This window comes from Spea bombifrons, chromosome 2 (genome assembly GCF_027358695.1).
Source record: "Spea bombifrons isolate aSpeBom1 chromosome 2, aSpeBom1.2.pri, whole genome shotgun sequence".
NCBI lineage: Eukaryota > Metazoa > Chordata > Amphibia > Anura > Pelobatidae > Spea > Spea bombifrons.
In genome coordinates, this window is record NC_071088.1 from 76,662,805 (window position 1) to 76,676,039 (window position 13,235).

Sequence of the window (13,235 nt, forward strand, 5' to 3'; positions counted from 1 at the left end):
TTCCTGCTGTGTAATGCTGATCTTCACCGCAAAGCCAATATTTGATATACAAAACTCTATCTGATGTTCTGCGCACACTTGAAATATTTGTGTTGAATTAAGTTTACACAAGTCTATCATGCATGGAGCTGAGCAATATTTGCAGGTGTGGTTAACAAACTGTTACACCTACCTGAACAAGGATAACTGAAATGTCTCCTCCACATAATGTTCAAATTCACATCCATATTAAAGAGGAACGCCTACAGAAATTTTCATTAATGTCCCATTAAAAGGAGTTTTTAAAAATATTGTGCTGTATTTTACAGTTCTAGTATTTCCATAATATTACATTTTCAGATAGTGGCACAGTGTTCTGTTTCCTTAGCTCAATGTTTTATACAAACGCAATGACTCCTTGTGGTAAAGAAAAGAATGGTCTCAATATATAGACAATGTTGAGATAAAGTATGGCTCACGTCTGTATTCTATTAGGGAAAGTTGCCCACAATATCCCATGGCTGACTACAATGGCAGCCTCCAGGTCTGCAGATAAAGGTAGTTCATTAGAAGAAAATGAAAAAGAAACAACTTTTCTTCAATTCTAAACTAAATCACTGTGTGCAGCACTGTATTTAATGCTCCAGGAAATTGTTTTTGGGTTTTTTTTCACAGGATTTCACCTTTTAAAAATTGTCAAGCTCCTTTTTAACAAAATATTCAATTTAAAATTAAGTTGTTTATGTTTTTTATACTTATTTTTACTGTGAGTGCCCTGCAAATACAGGGAAATACAATCAAGATCCTTTCACTTGTCTCGGGGATAAAAATGGTTGCTCTAGAGCCTCTTCTGTTGATTTCTATACAGCTTACCTGTGGAAGCAAATGTAATAGATAACCCTCTTTAAGTTGTCTATTATGCACCTTATTCTCTTTTCAGGGCGTTCAAAAGAAACATTGTTGTCTTTGATCCCAGTACCTCACATGGGGTTTGTGCAAAGCATTATTTCCAAAGAAACCTGTTGTTCTATTACCATTGTGATACAAAGGTTTCTACCTTGTAATGGACACATCTGTAAATTAACTCCTTCCTTGCTCTAGATCAATTGTATCATTGACATACTTAAGATGAGACCTTGTTGTACCTGTTGGCCCATACACTCTCTCAAACAAATGTTTTCCATGCACCAGCCATCTCACTCACATACCTCTAATTCCAACATACGGTACATAATAAGTGAGACACTCTGCAAAAATTTCAAATATGTATGATAAGGTTTTTATACTGCTAGTTTTATTATCCTGAGCCAAGTCACTTCACCTGTCAGAGGCATTAAGCGTATTTTGATAAATATATGCTATAAGTGGCTATAAAAACAACACTTTCAAACTTTTTTAATGTTAAATCACACTACAAAAGATTTAAGAATAATTTAATTACATCTTGTTTCCTGTTGATGTTCCATTAATTCTCATGTACATTAAATTAGTATGTCTATATAAGTTGTTGAATTTATGTTATTTACCTTTTCAGTCATTATATCAGTATTTAAAAATATACCTCCTTGGATAACGTATTTTACTACATCACCAATTTGATGGTTCCACTGTGAACTTTAACAAAATTGTGACTGAGGTTTACTCACTAAATAGTGAGCTAAACACTTCAACCCCTGATATCATTATAAGTTAGGGAGGGCCAATTCTAGTAAGCTTCTTTTTGTAAGAAAGGCTGAACTGTTCGTGAAATTGCACGGTGAATGTGATCAAAGGAAATTTAAGATACCACCGTTTTAACTATGCCTTTTGCAGAGCCAGCTGAAGTTCTATTGCTAATGCCAACCCTTATAATATGTAGTAACGTGAAATGTTTTATATCATCTAAACATAGAAACATAGAGTTTGACAGTAGATAAGAACCATTTGCCCATCTAGCCCGCCCATTTTTTCCTATCGCGAAAACTTATTAGGGCCATGATATTGACTTGTATTCCTCATAGTCTTATTCCTGTGCCATGCATGTTAGTATTCCCTCGCTGTATTATCACATCTGCTGGAACAATGTTCAGCTTATCTACCACCCTGTTAGTGAAGTACAATAGTGAATAAACCATCTTTAGTGCCAATGTTGTACTGCAGTGTTTAAGGGACAGATCCTTGGGTAAGTACTGGATTGCAAATATTGTAATGCAATTTGAATTTTGCAGAAACAAAACCATAGTTACTGTGCCATTTCTTGAAGAGAGAGAGTTAAAATCATTTTATTCATGCAGGATAACATTTAATTGAGCAAGGCAGGAACAGAAACAAAATTTCCTGAAACTTCACAGTGGGTTTTGCTCACCAGCTAGAATTGGAAAACAATATAGTATTTTTAACAATATGGTATTTTTATGTGAATATATATTGTTTTAGAGTTTATTAGGACAGATTAATGAAAATTCAACTACATAGTGTCCCCAATTCTTCATTTGATATTTGCAGTTTAATTATTATCCTTGTCATATTTTATTTGCGATTGTAATCAAGGTTTAATTGGCCGTCAAAAGGCTTGAATGTCAAATACGCATAACCAGTTCCACTCCACCCCCAACAATATTAGACTGTTCTCATGCATGTTGTGGGGAAGCAGTGAGGGGTGTACAATCCTTGGTCCACTGATCTTGTTTCATTCTTGATAGCCCATAAGAGTGAATGGGTGTTGAGCCACATTGTATGTCATCAAAGGCATAGCACAATAGACTTTTACTTTGGTGCTGTGACTTGATTGAGTTTATTTAAAGTCAAGACCTACATTCCATATACAGGCATCCTGTGCAGAACACAACCTCGACAGCTTCATCAAGTACGTATAATGCGTATACATGTGTATACAGTCATTAATATTAAAAACATACACAGTAGACATATATAAGTACAGTACCGTGTCACACATAGCACAAACAATCTTTTATACATTGTTGTGAAAAGTTTTATAAAGCAGCAACAGTAGTCATCTCAACAGTGAAAAATATTAAAAGTTCCGGGGGTGTAAATATTGTGGTATTATGGCAGGAATGATACCTGAGGATACGGAGGATATAGGGAAGAAGTGATGTCACAAAAATCCAAAGGGTTAAATAGATCATAAAAGATGTGGTGTGGAGGTTATTCCTCTTCCTCGATACTGTAGTAGTATGGAGGAAGCTTTAGAGCAGGGGTGTACATGTTTTTATGCAGTGTCCAACTTCATCAGAAATGTATATGTGCATGGGCTGCACTCATTTGTCAATGAGAGAAAATATACACCATAACTCCCATCATTATATAGCAAGCCAGACACAGATGGTGCTACAGCTTGACTCCTATCACTATATACTGAGCCAGATATTGATGTTAGATATTGATGGTAGTACAGCATAACTCCCATCAGCATTGTTTTCATTTTTTTATTCTCACTCACTCTTACTCACACTCTCACTCACTCCCTCATTCTATCACTCGCTGAGAAAGAGAGATGCAGAAAAGCTTCTCTTTCTCTGCGAATCCATCTTCATTATTCTGCCTTCTCAGAGTGCTTCTGCAAACGAGAGGAACTATGGTGACAGCTTCTCCCCATTCCTCCACCCCATGCACTCACCTATGCATGCCTCTGGTTGAAGGTGCAGTTACCGCTGCAGGTCATATGAGGGTCGCACCTTAAAGTTTAATGGGCCGCATTTTCCCCACAGGCCACATGTTTGACACCCCTGCTTTAGAGGATATGGGAGGAGTGAGACACAGATGACCCAGGGAGCCCCTTGAACTGTGAATGCATACTTTTTAGCTAGCTACAAAAAAAAAATCCCAGAGCTGCACCATAAAATTATCTCTGTGGTCTGGCCTTTTGTGCTACTGATCGGCTGCTTTAAGTGCAGAAAAGTGTTCACTTTGAACTCAACAGAACCACTTTTTGTACATGCGCATAGGTGGTCTTGTTAGATCCTCCACTGGAAAGTTCACCAGAGATAATTGGCGGAACACATTATATTCATATTGCAAATAATTGCGCGGGGGGGGTTACAAATGCACATGAGGGTATTCTCTAGAAGCCCCCTATGCATTTGCAAGGGAGACACCATGAATATTTAAAGTGACCTCTCCACTATCATATGAATTAGTAGTACATGTGATAGCTGGAGCGTCACTTTAAATTTATATCATTGTAATTCATTTTTATGTGTTAAACTTATGACCACGGGTATTATGGTAACAGCCAATGTTCAAATGTAACCATTTAATCTGGTTTATTCAATGAGCAGAAAAAAAAGTTTATTCTCTACAATATGACTCAACAAAGCCCAGGAGCTGGCTCCCCATGAAGACTGGGAATTTGTGCCTTGATCACTTGCAGTGACTAGTGGACCAGGTGGCTTGTACTCAGGAGCTGCAGAAATCCAAGTGTAGAAAGCACTTGGAGGTTTAAGGTTACTGGCAGTTTGGTGCTAGTTCTAACTTCATAATACTAGTTGAAGAAATTCTAATAGGAAGTTGATGCATGCGTTCTCTATGGGCGGTCAACATCAAATGACACTGTGCAAGAAAAATCAAACACAAGTGAGATTATGGTTGTATAATTTATATTTTCATTTTTAGCCAGCAGCTGGAGCTATAGCTGATTAATCCCCAAAGAAAGCCTAGTCATTTCTATTTTGGGTATTTTTTAAAAAATAATTTACTATTTCATGTATTTATCACATATTCATTATATAGTATATCGCTAGTCTGTTAATATTGCTTTAGTCCAGGTGTCAAGGTTTTTATTTTGAGCAGACTTAGTGTACCCCGAATCAGACTGGTGGACAAATCTAGACAATGGACTTTCAGTATGTCCCTTTACTAACGCAATGTTAAAATGTAAACAGTTAAATCTAATGCAACCATAAAAGATAGTTCCTGAATGCAAGGATGACCTTATCTGGAATACACCCACCTTCCTGTTTAATCTCTGCTTGCACAGAAGCTTGATAACTGCTTTCTTGGAAATTTCTAAGAATTACATTCATTTAAAACCTCTCTAAAATGCAACACATTAGCTGTAACCTACCAGAGTAGCAACCATTCATTAGTAACGCTGTGCTGTTTTGCTGCAGTTTCCTTTAGTATTGATCTTCTGAAAGTCTTGGGACATTTATTTGTTTGAAAAAACAGTTAGGGGGATACTGCTCAAATAAAATAATGGCTATTCACATCAGGAGGGCCTGTCTGCTTATATAGCACATTTGGGTAAGGGATATGGCAGCCGTCTTATACCAAATTCTTATTTTATGATGGGCAAAATTCATCTGTAGACATTTTATCAGCCGGGTCTACTCGCCTATGTGCTTACTGTACTCTTACGATGCACTGGGGTCTCTACATTTGTACACCTCTTCCTCTAACTTGACTGGCACACTTCTGGCATTGTGGACAACATGAACATGTTGTTTTTTTTGCAAGCGTATCTCTGTGCTAAAGGGTTTTCTTCAGATACAAACTCTTCTCTTATAAATAGAAAATTGAGAACTTGTGTCACCCACAGAATGTTTGTAACTCCATACCTAACTCTCTTTGAGGTATGTACCGGTTGAACTGAATTAAGAGATTGATCTATGCAGATGTTCTGCTTGGGGTTTGGTATTCTGCAAATCTTTCTGACAGTTATGTCGGTAGAGAACAGATTGTCTTCCCTTTATTAGTGGTTATTTTATAATAGTAACTTAAAGCACAGCAGAGGACATTTTCTTTGTTATGTTAAATATATTTGTATGTTATGCATCTTAATATCAGCGATCCATTTTTTATTTTTGGCTGTTTAAAAAGGATTTGGATCCCCGCAAAACAGCTCTAGTAGCTATGTTTTTTTTTGTTGTTTATCAGGGTTATTCCTTACCAAGGTTAGATCTGTTGGTAAAATGTGCGGTTTGCTGTCACGCATCTAAACATTCTCACTTACATTATCCTGAACTGTAGAATATTTCAGTCACGGTGAATGATTCTTTGCAACCCCATCTAGACATTTTCTTTCTGCAATCAGATCCACCCGGCGTGGGAACTGCAACTTTTAACCAGTGCATGCTACTTAACCGATTGTGAAACAGGATGTTATTTCTGAATACAATAGAGACACGTGATTTCTTTCTCACCTTCAGTTTCTGAACAGTTGGGAGGGTTTTCTGTTTAAGGCGTGCTTTTCAACTGTAATTCTCCTCCTTGCAGCTAAAGTTATGCATGTAGAAAAGCAGGCAGGGTGGTTGGATTGCATTAGGAATGTCCTGTCCTACGTTAAACGCTGGGTAATATGATTTAAAGTGAAAAGAAGCAGTGGGGAGGTGTCACAACGTGACAGGTAAGTATTAACCGCATGTTTTGTTTAAATAAGTCTTTATATTTGATAGACTACAGTGATTTCTTTGAAAGGTGGTAACGTTTGTGATACATTCATTTTAGACTGGATCGTTTACTACTTTATCATATTCTGCAGCACTGTACAATAGGCAAACAGCACACAACAAGTAGCACATTACATAACCATTTGGACTTTCTCAAACAAAAGGTTAGTAAGGCCCTTCTCGAATGCCTTACATTGTTCACCCCACTTAAATTTGCAGTATTTGTTTCATATTCACAGAGACAGGGAGGAATTTGAATTCTGGTAGTTGAGGGTTCATTTACACTTTTACTCATTCTAACACTTATTAGCATATGCCCAAGAACATGATCTGTAAGTCTAAGGATTTTTTTCCTTTTTTCCTAATGAAAAATCCCCAGTGATTTCAAAAAAATGTTTTGTTCAATGAATACAGAGTAGCGTTACCTCATTTCTTATAGTACCGTGGGCCGTTTGTCCCTTTAAGAAAATGTTAAAACTTAGTAACACAATATTCCTCTTAGAAACACTCACTTTACTCCTGTTAAATGATGACTTTGGTGACATGTTGTCTGTGTAATGCTCCGTCACCTCTCCTTTTCCCTAATGCTAAGCTGCTGGTGGTCACTATAAATGGACAGTTGCTAGGGCAGTCGGTTGTCAACTTGTCATTGCTGTTCCTGTTGAGAGTTGACAGCTATTATTGTGCGTAATAGAAAAGTTAATGTTTTGTGTGGGTGTGGGTTTGAATTAATTAGTAAGTGCATCCATATTTCCTGAAATAAGTACCGTTTCCGTTTGCTCAGCTGCATTTTCATCTCCCTGTTTACCATCACCTGAAGCTAGACATTTATTTCCTTATTACTGTAATTTTGCCACATACTATAATTCCCTCAGCATAGTATACCTCATTCTGAATTAGCATCTGATTTTAGGCAGAGTTTGAGCTGTGATAATGTCCTATACTCTTATTACCCAATTTTATACTATCTGAGAGGGAAAGCCCTATATAAAAGCGAGTTTGATCCCATGGACTTGACATCTGACATACCACCTTAAGGTATAATATTATTTATTGTATGCTACATTTTAAAAATAAGCAGTATTGATTTATTTTTCTGAGTTGCCGTAAAGAGAGTTTTCTAATTAGATTTTCAGCTTTATGCTAACCTTTCTCCACTGTACTATTAACATTTTAACCTTCTCCAAGGGAGAGAACTATTGATGATGTCATAGAATAATATCAACTAGCGACAGTCTGTTGCAACAATTAAAACACACTATAAAAAAAATCTGGGCACAAAATCTTTCTCCACATGCCTGCACCATCCTTTTACAACACCAGTAACCCAACAGGGAGTGAGTGTAATGAAAGGTTAAACATCAGATTTGCTCAGGTGGATTTTAGTCACTAAAGCAGGAATCTGCAGTTTTATCAACTCTCTCTCATCAACTATGCATTATGAACGTTCATGGGAACATCCAAATCCCAGGATACCTGGACTTCTCCATCTCCAGCATCAGGGGGATTCATTGGTGAGGAGATTTGGTGGGCCACACCTCAGTCTTAAGTGGGCAGAGTGAGCGTGGCCGAACGTCACATGTCTGCCTAGAGAAATATGAAAGTTATGTGGAGACTGAGGGTCCAACCTGGAGAATTCCCAGGTATGATTATGAAGCCCAGACCCACTGGGCTTTTCCACTATAAAGTATACTAAGTGAGTTTTATTGAAGCAATTTGAGGCACCTTTGAAAAATGAATTAAACAAAATAAAATCATTTCACAATCTATGTTTCTACATTAAATCCAGTTTTATTTTTTAAATATTGTTTGTAGCCTATTGCTGTATGCGGTGAGCACCCAAAAAGTCACAAGACCTCAAAACCACTACAATTGGGAAGGGAATTGTTGGTAGTTTAATTTTAGTGATCATATATTTGGGAGAACCTGACACTAGCACGTACAAAATGTGTGTCATACACTGAAAAGAGGCCATCACCTTTGTGTTCCTGTTATACCTGTTGAGCAGGTAAAGACTGAACTTAACACTGGTTGTCCTACAGTGTATGACATCTTGCATTCAATTGTGTGTATTTTTATGTACAGTGGTGCAGTCCCATGCATTCTCATCAACAAATGTTTAAAACATTCTACTGTCAGGTTCTCCAGACGTGTTCTAAATAAAATTAAACTACAAATAATGGTTTTCCCCAGAAAGTAGGCTTTTTTTAGGTTGAAATAAAAAACACTATGGAAGATGACTTTTTCAGTGTTCCCTGGATGCAGAAATATGCTATATGATTTCTTAGCACTGATTGGCTGCTTTGGAGATGCAACTTATCCTAAAGGTAAGTACTTACAAAGTCCTTTAATATTGATTCTTCACTGAGCAGGCTACCGTGTCCATTTAATCATGGAAACCCATTCCATGAAGCTCCTGCCACACAGTTTTTTGTATGGATATTAATGCCAGTAGAACTCATCAGCTATGGAGTCATCAGAGCAGTTTGCAATATGTGCCTCAGCACTTGGTGACCCCGCTCTGTGGCTTTATGTGGTCTTCCACTGTGTCCTGTTCCCAAACGCTTCCACTTTCCAATAGTAGCACTTACAGTTGGAAAATCTACCAGGGATTACATTTTACAAACTGACGTATGGCAAAGGTGACATCCTATAACATGGTTATTCACAACCCATTTTCTTCACAAATGTTTATAAATGCAGATTGCATTGCTAGTTGCTTACTTTTATACACCTGTGGCAATGGGTCTGATTGAAACACATGAATTTAATAATAAAGAAGTGTGTCCCAATACTTGGGACACTGGTCCATATACTGTATATGCATATAGCATAAAAGCAGCCATGTTAACCTCCCCACCTTGATCATTTTTCCATCCTCTTAAATTAATATTAATTAATGCATGTTAATTCAAAAGACCTTCAGGTTAATATATCAACACAGCAAGCTTGATCAGCACGAAATAAAGAAAATGTTAAAGTGGCCTGTATAGTTAAATCAGTGAGATAGCATTTATTCCAGACTTGTTTTGGCATAGCTGGGAACTTTATAAACGGCCACTGTTATGAACTTATTCATTAAAGGGAGAGTTCTCAGGAGAATCCCCTACTTCACTATTCATTATGAAGGGCTGACACAGGAAGTTTCATCAACAAGAACGACTGCGCTCGCCCTGTATAATGTATAATTCAATGGATTAAGAAATCTCAGTGATTTAACTACACATCATACAGGACAAGCCAAGCTCTTTCTGCAGCAAAAACTCACTTTTTGAAGGTTGCACCTTTAAAAACTCTCCCTTTAGTGAATAGACATTCAAATATTAACCCCTTAATAGTCCATTGCAAACATTCCATCATAAAGACTTGCTAATGCCTGCAACCAATTGGTTCTAAGGAGTCGTTATGAAAACAATGACTTGTCAACGGCTAAATGTATTCTGAATTAAATCACCTGTTTCGTGAAGGCGTCAGCTGTAAACTGATCACTGAGACTTTGCCTATTTACCCTGAGATTGGAGCACAAGGCCTAAGATGGCCAACCCTGACTGTTTAGAGTTAGGTGCATTTGGTGAAGTTTTCAGGGACTGATTAAAAGGTTAGGGTGAGATGAGAGTTTTGGCTTGGGTACAGTAAAGTAGCTAATTAAGTTTAAAAAAAATAATACCAAAAATTCACAGTTCCTCAGGAAAACCTTCCCTTGCGCTACGTAATTCAGCTTGGAGAGAGCTGTACTCTTCACGATCTTTTGTCCCTTGTTATCTGTATGAAATTAATTAGGACGAGAGACTGGAGTCTGTTTTCTCCCTGATTGCTACATTGATATAACAGTGATGAGAAAATATCAAACATTTTGCGCCAGAAGATGCCATACCAGTTAAAAGTTTAGTAAGCCATAAAGTTGTTGACTTAACATATAGGGCATAACCGTTTGTAACAAAGTTTTTTTTTTTAATTTTATTTATAGAAACCACTGGGCCTTTGGTGAATTAGACTGTAGATTGGAATTTACATGTTTCATTTATTGACATATTGACCTTTATTGCTTTAATCTGCTAATCTTTTCTTTCAGTATGTTAGAGAGGGAAGCAGATAAATGTGCAATTTATAGTCAAAATGATTTATGACCAACATTAGCCTCATGGAATTAATTGTCTAGAAATGCAGTGACTATTGAAAGTGTAGCAAAAAAAATCAGAAAGATTTTGTCCCTGCTTTGCATCAAAAACATAGTTCACTTCACCATCCAAAAATGAGTACGCTTGAAACTTTAAAGGGGAGTAAGTATGTGACTACTTGTTTATCATTATCATGTGCCAAGTTTGCGCATCCTTCTTAATATTCAAAGGTTAATAGTGTTAAATTCAGTAATTCTGTCAAGGAAGTTCCCCATAAAACTTTTTTGGAAGTTCTGAGGCTGTGTGCAGTTTCATTTGGTTTGGTATTTAATACCTGTAGAGGGAAAGAATGGTTTTAATAACAGGGCTTTTGTTGGGACTCAGTGTGTATATAGAGTTTATCTGAATAGTCTGTTTGCTCAAGTTGTATATTTCCATAGCTCAGTCAAGGGCAGCACATGCTGGGAGAAAATACAGCTAACTAGGTGAATGGAAACCGATCTATCTTCAGTGCCTAATAAGCTAACTGCAGAAACGAGTTATTGAGTTCATTTGAAACACTGAATTGTAGATGGGTTTATGTAATCTGTGGTTAACCTTTCAACTTCCAGCAGGTAAGGGGGTTGCATTTACCATCTGGCACCGAGACAATAAAAATATATCTGTATTCGCTTACATATTCACATACTTTAACCACACTGAAATGAGAAAATATATTGAATATATTTTTTTTAAGATTCTTTTTTTTACTTGGGAAATATACATCATGTACATGTGAAATATTTATAAAACCAACATTTAGAGTAATCTTTTTTTAAATCCGTGGTAATAATCACTGTCAGCTTTAAATGTGGGTAATTTATATTACTAGATTATGGATACTGTAGACTGCTGGTTTGGTTTTGACAATGTATCTTTAAAAACTGATCACAGAGGCTTTGGTTGCATAAATGTATGTTGGCTGAAGAAATATATTAAATGATGATAGTGTTATAGACCTTGCCAACAGCTGCACAATCCTGAGATCCTCCCTTCCCAATCGACTTATACTGCAGAGAATGCAGCAGTGAGGGAGTTCAGATGTGTGCCTACAAACAAGGGCAGACTAAGGAGCTTTGGGCCCTGGAGCAATTATACAAGAAGGGCCTTTCTCTGTATAACTTCGCTTTAGCAAACTCTTTTCCCTTTCTCTCTGCTCTGCTCTTGTGGTCTTCTTTTCCCTTCTGTTTTGTTTTGCATGTTACGTGTTGATATATTTCCTCACTTTTTCTGTCTTTTCCTTTTATGTTGCTTGTCTGCCTTTTGCATTTTCCAGCCTCTTTCTAACCTCTATTCTGCCCCCTCACACATATATATATGCACACATAGTGAGGGACTTGAAACCCTTGCACTTACCTTTCAGCAGTCCTGCGGCGAGTCTCCCTGTTCGGTCTCGGCGCCGGCTTGTAATGCTGAGCGCCGGAAATGACATCATCTTCCGGCGCTCAGCATTACAAGCCGGCACCGAGACCGAACAGGGAGACTCGCCGCAGAGGAGAGCGCCCCTCTCTCTTTCTTCCGCTCTGGGGTGAAAAAAAGGGCTTGGGACAGCAAAGTGCCGCCCCTTCAAAAGTGCCGCCTGGAGCCCCACTCGGCTCCATTGTCGGGCCAGCCCTGTGTAAAGGCTACCTGTAACATGGCCTCTATCTACTAAAATAGATACTGAACAAGTAAAGCATTGCAAGAAAGCAAAAAAGAGACCTGAACTATTGAGTCCCATATTTGGGTATAATATACACTGGTAGAAGGCAGGGCCTCATATAAGTTCTGTGACATCTCCTCCTACAATGACAAATAATACCACTCAAAGTATCTCAGAACCAGAATTAGAACCAGTCGGATTAAAGATGTTTGCGCATTTTTGATCACAGCTATTATCATCTTTATAACCATGCAATGCAACTAGAACTCGATAATTTGGCAACACGTGATACACATGATATACTTGCTCCTATACATATAAACACACACACACATATATTATATATATATATATATATAAATATACATGCACAGACACATATACGTATACACAATATTTACGCATCCTCCATTTCCCTCCTGTTTGTTCCTTGTGGCCTGTAACTCACTGAGCGTCGATCGGGTCAGGTCTATGACGGGCGGCAATCATCCTACTTTACGGCTACTGCAAGCCAAAAAGTGCGCACATTGTGAGAGAGATGATTGCCATACATCTTGAGAGCCGATCGGATCTTTGCTTCACAGGGTGAATTAGTTCCTCTCACCTGAACCGGTCAGAACCCAGGGGCCTGGGTAATTGCTGCAGGGCTGCTCAAAATGCTGGGGCCATGGTGCTATTGCCCTGTGTTCTCCACCATTAATCTGGCACTTTCTACACATATCCCTGTAATGTACTTTGTTTACTCATGCCTCACTCAGATACATGCACTCTACGATGCCTCTATCAGCAGCGATTTCCTATCCCAACCCTAAATTAAATGCAAGGGTCAAAATGGAGCCTCTAGTTCCAGGGAGGAATAGACATCAGGCAATCAGCAAGTCTGCCATCCCAGCTCTATGTCTAGGTCTTGTTTAAGACTAAATACATTCCTGCTTAACAGTAGTTTGCTTAGTGTGAACTGAACAGTCTGTACCTTGTGTTGGGGAAGAAAAATATCATCTCAATTACCTGGTATGTGGCTCATGTTAACAAAAATAATGTCATGAAGACATTCAGTCCTGCAACCTT

At 37.9% G+C, this 13,235-nt stretch overlaps 1 protein-coding gene across 5 annotated transcripts in view; it reads left to right on the plus strand.

Annotated features, from left to right (window-relative positions):
• Positions 1 to 13,235, plus strand: part of RPH3AL (rabphilin 3A like (without C2 domains)) — an 86,641-nt gene that overhangs the window by 4,098 nt on the left and 69,308 nt on the right. The window contains exons 1-2 of one of the 5 annotated variants that reach the window (XM_053454863.1): positions 7,772 to 8,011; positions 8,618 to 8,695. The exons of 1 other annotated variant lie outside the window; for it this stretch is intronic. In XM_053454863.1, the coding sequence (XP_053310838.1) occupies positions 8,678 to 8,695 (18 nt within the window). In that variant the 5' untranslated portion in view covers positions 7,772 to 8,011; positions 8,618 to 8,677. Of the gene's footprint in view, positions 1 to 7,771; positions 8,012 to 8,617; positions 8,696 to 13,235 lie in introns of those variants that run through there. 3 more of the 5 variants (XM_053454866.1, XM_053454867.1, XM_053454864.1) reach the window with 3 other exon arrangements.